Source organism: Somniosus microcephalus, unplaced genomic scaffold (assembly GCF_052327205.1).
Source record: "Somniosus microcephalus isolate GS21.2 unplaced genomic scaffold, FLI_Smic_1.0 unresolved_chr1, whole genome shotgun sequence".
Lineage (NCBI taxonomy): Eukaryota > Metazoa > Chordata > Chondrichthyes > Squaliformes > Somniosidae > Somniosus > Somniosus microcephalus.
In genome coordinates, this window is record NW_028225179.1 from 85,118,878 (window position 1) to 85,136,980 (window position 18,103).

At 47.5% G+C, this 18,103-nt stretch overlaps 1 protein-coding gene across 7 annotated transcripts in view; it reads right to left on the reverse strand.

The window, feature by feature from the left end:
- Positions 1-18,103, reverse strand: part of LOC147095551 (uncharacterized) — a 64,363-nt gene that overhangs the window by 31,628 nt on the left and 14,632 nt on the right. Inside the window, exon 2 of one of the 7 annotated variants that reach the window (XM_085974678.1) lies at positions 15,056-15,066. The exons of the other annotated variants lie outside the window; for them this stretch is intronic. Coding sequence (XP_085830804.1) covers positions 15,056-15,066 — 11 coding nt within the window. The remainder of the gene's footprint in view (positions 1-15,055; positions 15,067-18,103) is intronic. 7 annotated transcript variants of the gene reach the window in all.

Below are 18,103 nucleotides of genomic sequence, written 5' to 3' on the forward strand. Positions count from 1 at the left end.
AGACGTTAAACCAAGGCCCCGTCTGCTCTCTCAGGTGAACGTAAAAGATCCCATGGCACTATTTCGAAGAAGAGCAGGGGAGTTATCCCCGGTGTCCTGGCAAACATTTATCCCTCAATCAACATCACTAAAAAACATTATCTGTTCATTATCACACTGCTGTTTGTGGGAGCTTGCTTTTCCTACATTACAACAGTGACTACATTTCCAAGAGTACTTCATTGGCTGTAAAGTGCTTTGGGATATCCAGTGGTCATGAAAGCTGCTATATAAATGCAAGTCTTTCTTTCTTCTTTCCATAGCAGTAATTGTTTCTTCGCATTGTGCTTCCATACTATTGGCTGAGGAACAGATTGGTGCATGGGATCCACTTCACAACAAATAGTGTCACTCTACACCCACAGCAGGTGACAGCACAGGAATCAGGTGTACAGCTGAAGTTATGGCAGGTGAGAAGGAGCAATTGCAGATTACTGGACTAGTAATCCAGAGGCTCGGATTAATAATTCAGACAATGAGAGTTCAAATCTCACCATGGAAGTTTGAAAATTTTAATTCAGTTTAAAAATCTGGAACTAAAAAGCTGGTATGAGTAAAAATGATGAAGGTTTCGGATTGTCATAAAAATCTAACTGGTTCACTAATGTCCTTTAGGTCCTTACCCGGTATGATCTATATGTGAGTCTAGTCCCTCACCAACTGATTGACTCTTAACTGCCTAGCAAGCCCAGCAACACCTTCTCAAAGGCAACTGGGGATGGCCAATAAATGCCGGCCTTTCCAGTGATGCCAACATCTCAAGAATTAATTAAAAAAAGACGGCAGCAGAGGAACAGAAAGCAATTGGCCACTTTGAAAAAATGATATGCCTTAGTCCAGGTAATGGTTTGGCTGCTGGCTCTGTAAAACTCAGCCATTGCAATTAAGTTTCAGTTTAACAACCAGCTGAAGCCAAAGTCTTGTGCCAAGCTTGGAGCAATACATAATAATGATGCATTCACGGCGTGTGCCATTATTTAAACGGAAAAGTTCCAAGAACTAATGGAGTAAGTGAGCTATGCCATGAGTTGTGTTGCATCATAGTTTGCTGGCACATTACACCGCTCCACCGTTAGCCTTGCCAAGGTCCGTTCTCAACACTCAGCCCTCCATTGTTATCAATAGCAATCACCAATTTGATGGATTTTCAGCATTATTCATGCCGCAAACTGAAAACTACTGGCATGGCGTTCCCAATGACGTGCTTTATGGCCAACACATGACTCTTAGCCTGGGAGGCCAACAAAGGGACCATTAAAGCCAGAGTATTTTTTTTCCTAAATCTCTCATTTATTCTTGGCAGCTTTGCCATCCAGAGTGCTGTCAGTGAATGAAGGCAATTACTTTCAGGGCCCCCACCTATTTCTACTTGTGAGCAAGATGAAAGCATTGTAATAGTCTATCCATTGGGCATTCCTCATCCATTATCATGGATGACCAGGAAGAGGAGCAGAGGGAGCAGGCATGTCGCTTGAGGCACCATGGCTGGAGACTGAACCAATCTCTCTACTACCCCCAACATGGAGTGCACAGGGAATGGATGCCATTTTGTCAGTGGCAATGAAGGTGATGCCAGCCCTCAATTTCTATGACACCAGTTACTACCAGTCAGGCACTGGAGACCTCAGTAACATCAGCCAAGGAGCTGCGAGGACCTGCATTCAACAGATGACAGATGCTTTCTATCACAGGGCATCCAACTTCATTAAATACTACATTTCCCCTGCACAGCAAAGAGAGATCCATCAACCTCCACAGGACTGCTGGCTTCCTCAGGGTGCAGGGAGTTATGGGTAGGACCCACGTGCCACTGAAGGCTCCACTTGAGGCCATCTTTCTTCCTGTTGCCAGCAAGGCTATAGCAAAAAGCTTTGCAACATTGGTCCTGAATTTGCTGCAATGGCGTGTTTAGCAGTGAGCGCCATTATCAACAGGAAGATTATCACTCGCTGATAACTCCAACTGAGAATTTTGTAAATTCAGAGCATCGAGGAAGTGCTCCTGCCAGAGATGTGCAGACACTAGAGATGACTTTTTACAGCTTTTAACTGCAATTAACTTTTGAAAGTTGTATTAGATTGATTTCAGAAGTTGCAACTTGCTTACCTCCCAATGCCACACCTCAGTCTGCCTTATGTATGACATATGTTTTCAGCTATTAATGTGGTTGGTCTGTGAGATAAGCCATTGGGCATACCGTCCACGCGGTCACTGATTCGTCATTGATCTCATGGATCAACATTTCAGCAATTTGTAGTGCAGATACAGCGCAATGTTAACGGGACTCAAAAGTCCAATTAATGGCGTTCACTGCTAAACACGCCATTGCAGCAACTTCAGGCCCAATGATGCAAAGTTTGTTGCTATAGCCTTGCTGGCAACAGGAAGAAAGATGGACCCCAGTAACTCTTTGGAAGGATATAAAAATGCCAATTATGGACATTGATGGGCAGTTGGAAAATCTTATGAAGAAGGACAATTCAAAATCTCAAAGCTAAGCGATTGTTTCAAAATTCCATTAACAGGTTGATATTTTTGAAAGATAGAGAAATACAGGCCTCAAATTTCTTAGCTATTTTTATTAAGTACAGAGCGTAATAGCAGCATGGGCCCATTCCCAGAATCAGATTTTGAGATGGACATGTTTTCACGAGGTTGCTGCCCTGTTTTGCCCTCAACAAAATTTTGGAGGAATGTAGAATGGGCACTTTCTCTGCCTGCACCTTTTGCAGCATTGTCATGCAAGGCAAATGGTAATGATGTCATACATAAAAATTTCCATCACTACTACCCGTACTGCACTCTGTGTAACACACATTGGTATAAAAGAGTGGTTATGGCTTGTAAGGATCAGCTGATCCTGATGAAAGTGCTCAGTTTAAAGGAGCTTCGAGCCTTCAGCAGATTTGTAGATTTCTCAATCTTACCTGCACTTTTTTCAATTCTTTTTGACTGGGGAGATGCAGAGGTTTACTTCAAACTGCCAAACTGATGGACTCTCGTCACTTGAACGTTTTGACCCACACCCACAGCAACTTAACACAGTGGCCTAAAATTTGCATGTCACCCCCGCCCAACCCACCCCCACGCAGGGTAATTACCCTGTGCAGTAATGGTAGGGTCCGAGGAGGCCCGGATATTGGGCCTCAGATCTCATTCACATAGAGATGGCACTTCAGGATGAGGCCGCACAGGTAAGTGCTGCACATTTGGGCTGCTGCTATAGGTAAGTGATCTGTAGCCGGAGAGGAGGTGGTCGCAGGCCTCTGGGGTGGGATTGCAGGCCTCGGGGGAGTGATTAGTGGCCAGTGCTGGGACTAGAGTCCTGGCGAATCATATAACTAGGGCTGTAGAGAGGGCTTTAAACTAATTAGTGGGGGGGAGGTTTCTAGAGAGCAAATAATAAAAATGACAACGGAGAAGGTCATAGACTTAGGTAGCAGTGGGGGAATTAAAAAACAGAATGTGTCAGGAAGGGACAGAAGGTATGGAGTAAAAGGTAAAGTAGTAAAAGGGGAAAAAACAGGAACTAAGTGTCACAAAACATATTTGAAAGTTCTTTATCTGAATGCACGTAGCATTCGTAACAAAATGGATGAGTTAACAGCACAAATAACTACATATGGGTATGATCTTGTGGCCATTACAGAAACATGGCTGCAGGGTGACCATGACTGGGAATTAAACATACCAGGTTATTTAACAATCAGGAAGGACAGGCAGGAAGGAAGGGGAGGTGGGGTGGCTATGTTAATAAAGGAAGGAATCACTATAATACAGAGAAATGATATTGGGTCAAAGGATCAGGATAGTGAAACAGTTTGGGTGGAGATAAGGAATAATAAGGGGAAAAAACACTAGTGGGTATAGTCTATAGGCCTCCGAACAGTTGCAACTCTGTTGGACGGAGTATTAATCAGGAAATAGTTGAGGCTTGTAATAAGGGAACAGCTATAATTATGGGGGATTTTAACTACCATATTAACTGGGCAAATCAAATTGGGCAGGGCAGCCTTGAGGATGAGTTCATTGAGTGTATTAGGGATGGGTTTCTTGAGCAGTATGTAACTAAACCAACCAGGGGGCAAGCAACCTTAGATTTGGTCCTGTGTAATGAGACAGGATTAATTAAAAATGTCCTAGTAAAGGATCCCCTTGGAATGAATGACCATAACATGGTTGAATTCCATATTCAATGAGAGGGTGAGAAGATTGGATCTCAAACAAGCGTGCTGAGCTTGAATAAAGGAGACTATGAAGGAATGAGAGCGGAATTGATTAGAGTGGACTGGGAAAATAGATTAAAGGGTAAGACGGTACATGATCAGTGGTGTACATTTAAGGAGTTATTTTACAACTTCCAAAAAATATATATTCCACTGAGGAAAAAAGGGTGTAAAAGAAAAGATACACCCTTTTCTAAGTAAAGTAATTAAGGATAGTATCCGACTAAAAACAAGGGCATATAAGGTAGCCAAATCTAGTGGGAGGATAGAAGATTGGGAAGTCTTTAAAAGACAGCAAAAAGTAACTAAAAGATTGATTAAGAAAGGGAAGATAGATTATGAAAGTAAATTAGCAAAAAATATAAAAACAGATAGCAAAAGTTTCTATAGTTATATAAAAAGAAAAAGGGTGGCTAAAGTAAATGTTGGTCCCTTAGAGGATGAGACCGGGAAATTAATGGTGGGAAACATGGAGATGGCAAAAACGCTGAACAAATATTTTGTATCAGTCTTTACGGTAGAGGATACTAAGAATATCCCAACACTGGACAAACAGGGGGCTCTAGCGGGGGAGGAGCTAAATATGATTAAAATCACTAAGGAAGTGGTACTTGGTAAAATAATGGGACTCAAGGTGGATAAATCCCCTGGACCTGATGGCTTACATCCTAGGGTCTTGAGGGAAGTGGCGGTAGGGATTGTGGATGCATTGGTAATAATTTTCCAAAACTCCCTGGACTCAGCAAAGGTCCCGGCAGATTGGAAAACTGCTAATATAACACCATTATTTAAAAAGGGTAGTAGGCAGAAGGCTGGAAACTATAGACCTGTTAGCCTAACATCTGTGGTTGGTAAAATTTTAGTATCCATTATTAAGGAGACAGTAACGGGACATTTGGATAAACATAATTTAATAGGACAAACTCAGCATGGTTTCATGAAGGGGAAGTCATGTTTGACAAATTTGCTTGAGTTCTTTGAGGAAGTAACATACAGGGTGGATAAAGGGGAACCAATGGATGTAGTGTATTTAGACTTCCAAAAGGCATTTGACAAGGTGCCACGCAAAAGATTATTGCTCAAGATAAAAAATCACGGGATTGGGGGTAATATTCTGGCGTGGGTGGAGGATTGGCTCTCTAACAGAAAGCAGAGAGTTGGGATAAATGGTTCATTCTCAGACTGGCAATCAGTAACTAGTGGTGTTCCGCAGGGGTCACTGCTGGGTCCCCAACTCTTTACAATCTATATTAACGATTTGGAGGAGGGGAACGAGTGTAACATATCAAAGTTTGCAGATGATACAAAGATGGGAGGGAAAGTAGTGAGTGAGGAGAACATAAAAAACTTGCAAAGGGACATAGACAGGCTAAGTAAGTGGGCAGAGATTTGGCATATGGAATACAATACTGGAAAGTGTGAGGTTATGCACTTTGGCAGGAAAAATCATAGAGCAAGTTATTATCTTAATGGCAAGAAACTGGAAAGTACTGTAGTACAAAGGGATCTGGGGGTCCTGGTGCACGAAACTCAAAAAGTTAGTATGCAGGTGCAGCAAGTGATCAAGAAGGCCAATGGAATGTTGGCTTTTATTGCTAGGGGGATAGAATATAAAAACAGGGAGTTATTGCTGCAGTTGTACAAGGTATTGGTGAGACCGCACCTGGAATACTGCATACAGTTTTGGTGTCCATACTTAAGAAAAGACATACTTGCGCTCGAGTCAGTACAAAGAAGGTTCACTCGGTTAATTCCAGGGATGAGGGGGTGGACTCTACTCATTGGAGTTCAGAAGAATGAGAGGCGATCTTATTGAAACATATAAGATTGTGAAGGGGCTTGATCGGGTGGATGCGGTGAGGATGTTCCCAATGATGGGTGCAACTAGAACTAGGGGGCATAATCTTAGAATAAGGGGCTGCTCCTTCAGAACTAAGATGAGGAGAAACTTCTTCACTCAGAGGGTGGTAGGTTTGTGGAATTTGCTGCCCCAGAAAGCTGTGGAAGCTACATCATTCAATAAATTTAAAACAGAAATAGATAGTTTCCTAGAAGTAAAGGGAATTAAGGGTTACGGGGAGCGGGCAGGAAATTGGACATGAGTCTTGTGTTCTAATTCTGTTAGATTTCAGGAGATGGTTTTATTCCTGTTCCTGGCTGGGGTGGAGATCGGCTTTACAGAAGGTAAGTACTGTCGAAAATATAGGGACAGAGTGATCTCCTGGACGAGTTTCGATCGCCTAGATGGGTCGGAGAGGAATTTCCCAGATTTTTTCTCCCAAATTGGCCATTGGTTTTTTTAAACTGGTTTTTCACCTCTCCCGGGAGATCACATGGATTCGGGTGGGATGGAGAGTGATAGTAGATTTGAGGTTAGGATCAGATCAGCCATGATCTTGTTGAATGGTGGAGCAGGCTCGAGGGGCCGATTGGCCTACTCCTGCTCCTATTTCTTATGTTCTTATGGTGGGGGACGATCAGTAGCTAGGGGTCAGGAGATCGGGGGTCGGGGTGACTGGCATATGGGGCCGGGGGTGAGGAAGATCAGAGGTCAGGGAGCATGGAGGTCGGGGCCATGGCCTGGAGGTCAGGAATCTCAAGGCAGGTAGCAGCGGCAATTGGGAGGGTGGTTTACATGTAAGTTACTTAACTTTTTCTGCAGGGTTGGTTTCCCAGAATCCAGCCAGTGATGGTCATGGTTGCCTCGGGCAAGCCAATGGTACAGCGGGGACCTGAAGAAGGCATTAGTCCCTTTGCATATGCAAATAAGGGGCCAAATGCCTGCTTCGGGCGTGTGTAAAGGACACCTTTTATTTGTCCTTACCCAATATGGTGGTCGGTGCATTTCCAGCCCGCCATTTTGGAGTCTTAGGAGGTCGCGTAGCAGTTGAAAAACTATGCGACTCAATTTCTAGGCCCTTGGGTTTCATTCTCTATCTGTCATATCGATGGAAGAGAAAGAGGAGTTCCAAACGGAGCAAAGGAGTGGCATGATAGGGGAGAAGTATGAGACTCCCCATCAGTACGCCCCTCCTTTGAGGCTTACAGCCACTGAAGTTCTTATGAGTGCATGATAGAAAGAAGAAAGACCTTGCATTAATTTAGCACCTTTCACAATCTCACTTCACAGCCAATGAAATACTTTTGAAGTGAAGTCACTGTTGTAGTGTCAGGAAATGCAGCAGGAAATTTGTAGACAGCAAGGTCTCACAAACAATGAGATAATTGCCCAGATAATCTTTTTGGTGGTGTTGGTTGGGAGATAAATGTTGGCCGGGAGATAAATGTTGGCCAGGGCACTGGAGATCTCCATGGTGTGCACACTGATTTATCGTTCAACAGATCTGTGGCATTGTTTATACTCCACATGAGCCTCCTCCCACCTTACTTCTTCTCACCCTATCAACATATCCTTCTATTACTTTCTCCCTCATGTACTTTTCTAGCTTCCCCTTAAATGCATCTATACTATTCGCCTCAACCGCACTCAGTTCTGGGCCCCGCACCTCAGGAAGGATATATTGGCCTTGGAGGGGGTGCAGCACAGATTCATCAGAATGATACCGGGGCTAAAAGGACAGGTTGCATAGACCACGCTTTTATTCCCTTGACTCAGGAATCAAAAGTACAATTTCAACATTTGCGAATGACAACAACAATTTGCATTTAAATAGCACCTTTAATGTCCCATGCTGCTTCACAGGATCGTTATCAAACAAAATTTGACACCGAGCCACATAAGGAGATATTAGGACAGATGATCAAAAGCTTGGTCAAAGAGGATGTTTTTAAGGAGCGTCTTAAAGGAGCAGAGCGAGGCAGAGAGTTTTAGGGAGGGAATTCCAGAGCTTAGGGCCTAGGCAGCTGAAAACACGGGCGCCAATGGTGCAGCGATTAAAATTGGGGATACGCAAGAGGACCGAATTGGAGAAACGCAGATATCTCGGGAGGGTTGTAGGGCGGATAAGGTTACAGAGATAGGTAGGGGTGAGACCATGGAGGATTTTGAAAACAAGGATGAGAATTTTAAAATCAAGTCGTTGCCGGAACGGTAACCAATGTAGGTCAGCAAGCACAGGGGTGATGAGTGAACAGGACTTGGTGTGAGTTAGGATACAGGCAGCAGAGTTTTGGATAAGCTCATGTTTATGGAGGGTGCAACGTGGGAGGCCGGCCAGGTGAGCATTGGAATAGTCAAGTCTAGAGGTAAAAAAGGCATGGATGAGGGTTTTAAAAGCAGATGAGCTAAGGCAGGAGTGGAGTCGGGCGATGTTACGGAGGTGGAAGTAGACAGTCTTGATGATGGAGCAGATATGTGGCCGAAAGCTCATCTCAGGGTCAAATACGGCACCAAGGTTGCGAACGGTCTGGTTCATCCTCAGACAGTTGCCAGGGAGGGATGGCTAGGGAATGGAGTTTGTGGCGGGGACCGCTTCGGTCATCTCAATATTTAATTGGAGGAAATTTCTGCTCATCCAGTACTGGATGACGGACAAGCAATGTGACTCTTGGACTTAAGGGAATGGAGATGAGGGTCTTACCGATGGAAACGACCAGGATGAGAGAGGGTTATGGTTTTAATGGGGACTAGGACATCAGAGGTGGAGACGAGGGTGTGATTGAGCAGATAGATAGTTGCAGAAATGACACCAAATTGGGGGCATATAGTTAATGCTGTAAAAGACTGCAACAAAATACAAGACGATGGCCTAGAAATTCAGTTGCGTGCGCCAGCCGTTAGCGCCTTAAGAGGAGTAGACTTCGAGTGCTAGGCGCTTAGCGCCCGGGCGCAGCACGATCTGCGCCTGCCCCCAACTTCAGTAGACATTTTGCGCCGGCGCAAAGTCTTTGCGCGCGCTCAGCTGCGCGCGCAGATCATGATGTCATTTCCTCGTGCAACGCCCTTTGTGCGCCCCGATCGGGAACTTCAGTCGCGGCCGCCCAATGTGGGCGTGGCGGCCCTAAGGACTGTGAAGTGGAGCGGTTCACAGCCGCTGCGGGCCGCGGGGAGCGCAAATTAAAGGGCACTTACCCTGCACTATAAAGGGCAGCCATTTTGCAGCACTCACTCTTGTGAAACGGATTTTTGGACAGAGACCAAGGTAGAGAGCTTACTGCTTTGGCCCAACACTAGGACAGGTATTTCTGGCTTCAGGCCACAGCTTTTCAATTCTCTTTGCCCTCATTGATATCTCATTGTTTGCCAGCATATTATGGGGGCTGTCAACGCTGGCTTTCAGCCTTACGTAGGAAGGGCTCACAGACGCCGTGAGAGAGTGGCAGCCCTGGCTAGACGCAGAGGGGGCAACAGGCGTCGGCAAGGGAGGCCTTACCCACTCAGGGTATACCGCCAGCAGTTCTCCTATCTCAACCTGTCTGACGTGCAGTGTGTTAGGAGGCTGCGATTCAGAAGGGAGGTGGTCACAGAGATCTGCCAGCTGCTTCACAGAGATCTCCGGCCACAGCTGAGGTGCAGGACGTCTCTGTCGGTGGCAGTGAAGGTGACGGTGGCTCTGAATTTCTATGCCACCGGCTCCTTCCAATCCGCTGCTGGGGACTTTGCTAACATCTCCCAGTTCGCCGTGCATTGCTGCATCCGCCAGGTGACCAATGCCCTTTTCAGAAGGAGACGTCAATTCATCTCCTTCCCCATGACCCTGGAGAAGCAGCAGCAGCGTGCAATGGGATTTGCAAGAATAGCGGACTTCCCCATGGTGCAGGGCGCCATTGACTGCACGCATGTGGCTTTGCGGGCACCTTTGGACCATGCCGAGGATTACTGCAACTGGAAGGGCTACCATTCCCTCAATGTACAGCTGGTGTGTGACCACAGGCAGCGCATCCTAGCTGTCAATGCCCGCTTTCCAGGCAGCAGCCACGATGCCTTTATCCTGCGACAGACAACTGTGGCTGACATGTTCCAGGCACAGCCTCACCCAAGAGGATGGCTTATCGGGGACAAAGGCTATCCTTTGTGTACCTGGCTCATGACCCCGCTCCGTGCGCCCAGGACCCCTGCTGAAGAGGCATACAACGAGAGCCATCAAGCGACTAGGAACATCATAGAACAAACAATCGGCGTCCTGAAGCAACGGTTCCGATGCCTGGATCGCTCCGGTGGAGCCCTGCAGTATTCGCCGGAGCGAGTCTCCCATTTCGTTGTCGTCTGCTGCACGCTGCACAACCTGGCTATCCGCAGGACTCAGGCACTGCCACCTCAGGTTGGAGCACCACCTCAGGAGGAGGAGCAGGAGGAGCATGAGGAGGAGGACGAGGAGTACCAGCCCAGGAGGGAGGCAGAAGGTGCAAGGGCCGCGCGTCGGCGGCTTATTGAACGTAGGTTCTAGGCCCCCTGTCAGGGAATGGCTTGTGCCAATGAAAGAACATGAATGCAGCCGCTCCGCAAGCCCTCAGCCGGTTAAGGCAACAAACACTTCAAAGATCAAACATGGACAATCTGAATAAATGAAATTGTTTATTGAACAAACTCAGGGCCCTTCCCACATGAAAAACAAAAACAGAAGAAACCCCCAAAAAACAGTCAAACACATTACTCGCTCCCACAACCTGGAGAGGATTAACAAAACAGTTAAACAAAAATGGCCTTCATCCTCGGCCTTCAAAAAAACAAAACATTTGGCCACGCCTTCTACTTCTTGGCCCGCGAGGGCGATGCCTTGTGCACACTTGGGCGGCCCCTGCCCGGCCTGCTGCTCCTCCGCAAGGTGAGCCCAGTGGCTGCTGCAAGGCTGGGGGTAGGCTCCTGAGGGGGACATGGCGTGACGGCAGATGCCCTTGGGGGTCGGCCTAGACGAGGTCTGGCCCTCGAGGGGCCGGCTGCTGACTGCTGCAGCTGTGGCTGGCCAGCATCAGTCTGACCAGCAGCTCGTGGCAGCTCCACTGGGGGAGTGGCATTGGCGGCTGGAGGAATGGGGGCAAGCTGGCTGATGGCAGGCGCTCACTGGTCGCCTGACACACTGGCACTCGCCCGGGCCAGCACTGCAGCATGCGCAGCAATCTGCCGAGGGACAGACCGCTGTGCTGCTGCAGCGCGGCGGGTGCCCTGGCGATGCCTGGCTGATGCAGCGAGTGTGGCAGCAGTTAGTGCCCGTGCTGCCCTGGTCTGCGACCGCATCAGACCAGCCAGTGACTGGACGGCACCAGTGAGCATCTGGCCAGTAGCTGCCTGAGCTGCCTCGAATTCCGCAAGACTCCTGGCCTGTAATGCCCCGAATTCACCCAGACTCCTGGCCTGTGATGCTCCGAATTCAGTGACACTCCTGGCCAGGGACTCGATGGCCTCAGGCATCCGTGCCACTACCCCCATGAGCTCCGTGTGACGGCGCTCCGAGTCCACGGCCATTTCCTCGAGGAGGCGCACCTCCTCGGCGCTGACCGTCGCCGGACTGGAGGCCGCACTCTCCCTCTGGGGAGAAGGCCGCCGAGCTTCCCGACCCCTCCCGCGTTGCTGCACGCCGCTGGGCCCAGCAATTGGACTCCCCTCCGACCCTTCCCCCCTCTGGCGAGAAGGCCGCTGAGCTTCCCGACCCCTCCCGCATTGCTGCAGGCCGCTGGTCCGAGGAGCTACACTCCCCTCCGACCCTTCCCCCAGGCTCCCCTCCAGGGAAGACGTGTCCCCTACATCGGCATGGCCTGCCACGGCTGAGGGTTCCCCTGATGGGCCGCCTTCCTCTTCCTCCTCCTCCTCCTCTTCCGAGGGGCTGTCACTGGCAGCTTCAGGGACCTCCTCCTCACCATCTGAAAGCAGGAAGGCACAAGAGTAGCTTTAGAGTGAGGACAGGGCGTCAGCGAGAGAGGCATGAGTGGTGGCATTCAGCGCATTGGTCGGACAGTGGCAAAGGATGTAGATCTGATGCGCAAGTGGAACGACAGAAGTCCAAAAGGCGATGTCCTTACCATTGGTGCCCAGAACAGGGTCGGCATCTCCAGTGGCGACGGGGCCAATCACCCGGCCGCCCATGATGCGCTCCATGCGCTGGTCCAGGTCGGTGAGCTCCTGGATCTGAGGGCCGCCTCCCCCGGTCTCAGTCCGGCTGCGCCTGTTGCTCGCCACCTTTGCCTGCAAGAGAAAGGACGGCCTCTAAGTACGGTGTGTAGCCCTGATCTTGTGTGCACTGCCTCCCATGGTGGAATAGCTTGGCCAGTGTGTAGCCCTGATCTTGTGTGCACTGCCTCTCATGGTCGAATAGCTTGGCCAGTGTGTAGCCCTGATCTTGTGTGCACTGCCTCCCATGGTCGAATAGCTTGGCCAGTGTGTAGCCCTGACCTTGTGTGCACTGCCTCCCATGGTGGAATAGCTTGGCCAGTGTGTAGCCCTGATCTTGTGTGCACTGTCTCCCATGGTCGAATAGCTTGGCCAGTGTGTAGCCCTGATCTTGTGTGCACTGCCTCCCATGGTCGAATAGCTTGGCCAGTGTGTAAAGTGCACAATGTGCAATTGATGGTCATGACTGTCCCAAAGCTGCTGGATGAGGGCTGGCCATTAGGGCTTTCAGGTCCCTTTGCCCATAATGTGAGGTGCACATGCAAGGATGAGGAGGACACTGGAAAGGGTACTCACCCTGACAATCCTGGTGAGGTCATTGAACTTCTTGTGGCATTGTACAGGGTTCCTGGGCACCACACTGTTGGATGTCACCCTGTTGGAGACATCCCTCCAGGCTTTGCGGTAGACGGTGGTCGGTGGCTTCTCTCCAAGGTCAGGGAACAGAATGTGGCGTCTTCGTGCCACAGCGCCAACCAGCACCCTCAGATCATGCTCTGAGAATCGCTGCGCTCTTTCCCGGGCCTTCTGCATGGTTCTGTGCGCTAATTGCGTGCAGCAGCAGTTCTCAGGCCTAGCTGGAGGGCTGCAGTGTCCAGGGCGTGGCAGCAAAAAAAATCGACCCTTCCCCCTTTAAGAGGTGGCCGGCGCCAGCGTGTCTGCCGTCAATCAAGAAATGACTGCACCTGCGCTGCGCCCGGCCTCGGCGGTATCGCTCAGCACCGCCGGCTTAGCGCCTAAAGATAGTCGTGCATCGCCAGTTTTTGCGCTCCAGCAACCTCTTAGGGCGATGCTACTGAATATCGGCGAAGTGGCCTAGACTTTGCGCCGAGCGCAAACTTTAGCGGCTGCCCGACTTTACCGCCCCAAAAGTGGCTATACTGAATTTCTAGCCCGATGTTTTTAATGGGCTTGCAGAACGGGCGTGTAAATGACAAATGAATTTCAATATAGATACGTGTGAGGTGAAGCATTTTGGTGGGAGGAATAAGGCAGCCACATACTCCTTGGGAAATAAGAGTTTAAATGGGGTAGAGGAGCAAATGCATCTAGGCGTAGATTCACAAATCATTAAAAGTAGCTACGCAAGTTAACAAGGCCCTAAAAATCCAAACCAAGCACTAGGGTTCATTTCTAGAGGAATAGAATTGAAAAGCAGAGAGGTTATATTAAACTTGTATAGAACCTTGACTGCACTTGACCACACTTAAGAGTACTGTGCCCAGTTCCGGTCTCCATATTACAAACAGGATATAGAGGCACTGGAGAAAGTGGAAAATAGATTTACAAGGATAATACCAGAACTGGGAGATTATGGCACTCAGGAAAGCCTGAACAGGCTGGGGCTCTTTTCTCTAGAAAAGAGAAGGCTAAGGGGTGACCTGATAGAGGCCTTTAAAATTACAAAGGGGTTTCATAGGGTAGACGTAGCGAAGGTATTCCATTTGTTGGGGGGGGGGGGGGGGAGGGGGGAGTCCAAACCTAGGGGTCATTAACATAGATAGTCGCTAATAAATCCAATAGGGAATTTAGGAGAAACCTCTTTACCCAGAGAGTGGTTAGAATGTGGAACTCGATACCACAGGGAGTAGTTGAGGTAAATATCATAGATGCATTTAAGGGGAAGCTAGGTAAGTACATGATGGAAAAAAGAAGAGGGATATGCAGATATGATTAGGTGAATTAGGGTGGGAGGAGGCTCGAATGGAGCATATACACCGGCATAGACCGGTTGGGCCAAACGTCCTGTTTCTGTGTTGTAAATTCGATGTAATTCTGAGTATATTGGATTAGTGGTTGATCTAATTGAGGTGTTTAAGATGATTAAAAGGAGTTGATAGGGGGATAGAGAGAAACTATTTCCCCTGGCGGGGGAGTCCAGAGCCTTAAAATTAGAGCTCGGCCATTCAGGGGTGATGTCAGGGAGCACTTCTTCACACAGACTGGTGGAAATCTGGAACTCTTTCCCCAAAAAGCAGCTGAGGCTGGGAGTCAATTGAAAATGTCAAATCTGAGATTGATAGATTTGCCATGGATAGGGGATTGGCTAACTAACAGAAAACAGAGTCGGGATAAATGGGTCATTTGGCAACCAGTAACTAGTGGGGTGCCACAGGGATCAGTGCTGAGGCCTCAACTATTTGCAATCTATATTAATGACTTGGATGAAGGAACCAAGTGTACTGTAGCCAAATTTGGTGATGATACAAAGAGCAGAATGGGCATGTTAGGATAAAATTTGGTTTAGGGGATATAAAGGGGTAGGCCTCAATATTTAACCAGTATAATATGTCTGAAAGGTACCATTCAGTCTTGTCAGGCTGGAAAACAAACGCAAAGCACTGGGGGAAACTTGGCTGTGTTAACCCTTTTAGACTAACATAAATGAGTTTAGCTGACCAAGGACATTCTGAAGATCTACTTATAATTACACTCTACTTATAATTACACTGAGTAAATGCTGAGAGGAGGCCTGCTCCTGGAAGAGATAAAAGTACAAAGGCACATTGACGAAGTCTCTGCAGATAAGGCCTTAACGACTGGTCACCTGGCTACATAATTCAATGGGGCTTTGCATCCACCCAACCATCTCTCTGCTGAAGATACCTCCCTATATTGATAACAAGAGTAAGAGATAGCCCAAGAATGCAGAAGTTAGCAGAAGTTAGAATGAAGTCTCTGCAGTCCATAGGCTCTTACTGACGTATCCAGAGGTTGCTGGAATTCAAAGGGCAGGCCTAATAGTTGATTGATTAACCATGTAAACCAATGAAGTATCAATATTCTCATGTACACACCCTCATTAGTAATAAGTGGGCGTTGTCTAATAAAATGTATAATTATGCTGTATTTTCACATTTTCCTTTGAGAACGACGTCTCCAGCTAAGGGTAGCTGAGATAGTTCTCCCGTGTGCACTCGTAATAAAACTATTGGTCTGGGTAACAACTGAGTCTGTTAGTTCTGTTTTACCTTCCAGATTTTTCTCGCTTACAGGGCATATATGGCAAATTAAGTTCAACACAGATAAATGTGAGGTATTACATTTTGGTAGGAAGAATAGGGAGGTCACTTATTACTTGGAGGGTGTGAGTCTGGGTGGGGGAGAGGAACAAAGGGATCTCGGAGTAAAAATACACAAATCAGTAAAAGTTGTGACACAGGTTAGCAAGTCCATATAAAAAAAGCAAACCAAGCACTAGGGTTTATTTTTAGAGGTATAGAATTGAAAAGTAGGGATGTTATGCTAAACCTGTATCGAACCTTGTTTAGACCACACTTTGAATACTGCGTACAGTTCTGGTCGCTATATTATAAAAAGGATATAGAGGCACTGGAAAGGGTGCAGAGAAGATTTACAAGGATGATACCAGAAATGCGAGGGTATACATATCAGGAAAGGATGAATAGGCTGGGTCTCTTTTCTCTTGAAAAAAGACTGAGGGGTGACCTAATAGAGGTCTTTAAAATTATGAAAGGTTTTGATAGAGTGGATACAGAATGTTTCCACTTGTGGGGAAGAGCATAACTAGAGGCCATCAATATAAGATAGTCACCAAGAAATAAAATAGGAAATTCAGAAGAAACTTCTTTACCCAAAGAGTGGTGAGAATGTGGAACTCGCTACCACAGGGGGTGGTTGAAGCGAATAGTATCGATGCATTTAAGGGAAGTCTAGACAAGCATATGAGGGAGAAGGGAATAGAGGGTTATGCTGATAGATTTAGATGAGGAAAGATGGGAGGAAGCTCGAGTGGAGCATAAACGCCGGCATGGACTGGTTGGATTGAATGGCCTGTTTCTGTGCCGTCTATCTTATGTAATCCTATGTTCAAACTACGTACCTTGTACATCTATGTCACTGGCTTCTTTCAGGTTGTCTTAGGTGATATCTATTAGATCAGCCAGTCTGAAGTGCACTATGTGTCAGGCCAATAATACAATGTTTGTCAAGGCCATGAAGTTTGTAACTGTTGCTAAGGACAATGATCAGCAACACAAGAAAGCTCTTCATTCCCCCCCCCCCATCAACGAGTGGCGGATTCCCAAACGTGCAAGGTGTCTTCAGTGGAATTCACATGGCTAATTGGGCTGTTGACACGGTTGACCACTCCATCCTTCTCCAACGCCTCTCCACCATCGTCCAGCTGGGTGGGACTGCACTCGCCTGGTTCCATTCTTATCTATCTAATTGTAACCAGAGAATCACCTGCAATGGCTTCTCTTCCTGCTCCTGCATCGTTACCTCTGGTGTCCCCCAAGGATCTATCTTTGGCCCCCTTCTATTTCTCATCTACATGTTGCCCCTTGGTGACATCATCCGAAAACAGTGTCAGTTTCCACATGTACACGGACGACACCCAGCTCTTCCTCACTACTTCTTCTCTCGACCCCTCCACGGTGTCTAAATTGTCAGACTGCTTGTCCGACATACAGTTCTGGATGAGCAATAATTTTCTCCAATTAAATATTGGGAAGACCGAAGCCATTGTTTTCAGTCCCCGCCACAAACTCCGTTCCCTAGTCACTGACTCCATCCCTCTCCCTAACATCTGTCTGAGGCTGAACCACACTGTTTGCAATCTTGGTGTTATATTTGACCTTGAAATAAGCTTTCAACCACATTTCCGCAGCATAACAAAGACCGCCTACTTCCACCTCCGTAATATCGCCCATCTCCGCCCTTGCCTCAGCTCATTCGCTGCTGAAACCCTCATCCATGCCTTTGTTATCTCTAGACTTGACTATTCCAACGCACCCATGGCTGGCCTCCCACATTCACCCCTACGTAAACTTGAGGTCATCCAAAACTCGGCTGCCCGTGTCCTAACTCGCACCAAGTCCCGTTCACCCATCTCCCCTGTGCTCGCTGACCTACATTGGCTCCCAGTTAAGCAGCGCCTCGATTTCAAAATTCTCATCCTTGTTTTCAAATCCCTCCATGGCCTCGCCCCTTCCTATCTCTGTAATCTCCTTCAGCACCCTCCACCACCCCCCCGAGATATCTGCGCTCCTCTAATTCTGCCCTCTTGAGCATCCCTGATTATAATTGCTCAATCTTTGGTGGCAGTGCCTTCTGTTGCCTAGGCCCTAAGCTCTGGAATTCCCTGCCTAAACCTGTCCGGCTCGCTACCTCTCTTTCCACCTTTAAGACGCTCCTTAAAACCTACCTCTTTGACCAAGCTTTTGGTCACCTGTCCTAATTTATCTTATGTGGATCGGTGTCAAATTTGTTGTCTTAAAATACTCCTGTGCAGCGCCTTGGGTTGTTTTACTACATTAAAGGTGCTATATAAATACAAGTTGTTGTTGTTACAAATTTCACAGGACTATAGTAGATATTTTCTTATGGGAGTGTCTGATAGCACTGAACTTAAGAAGACCTCGTGTCCCCTATGATCTGGGGAGCGCCTTTACTGCCCAATATTCAGTTAAACAATAGCACAACCTGGAACATTGTAACAGTAGACTCATTGTTATGTATTGGATACTAAATCGCACAAAAAGAAAAAAGAAACTTGCATTTATATTGTGCCTTTCATGACCTCAGGACA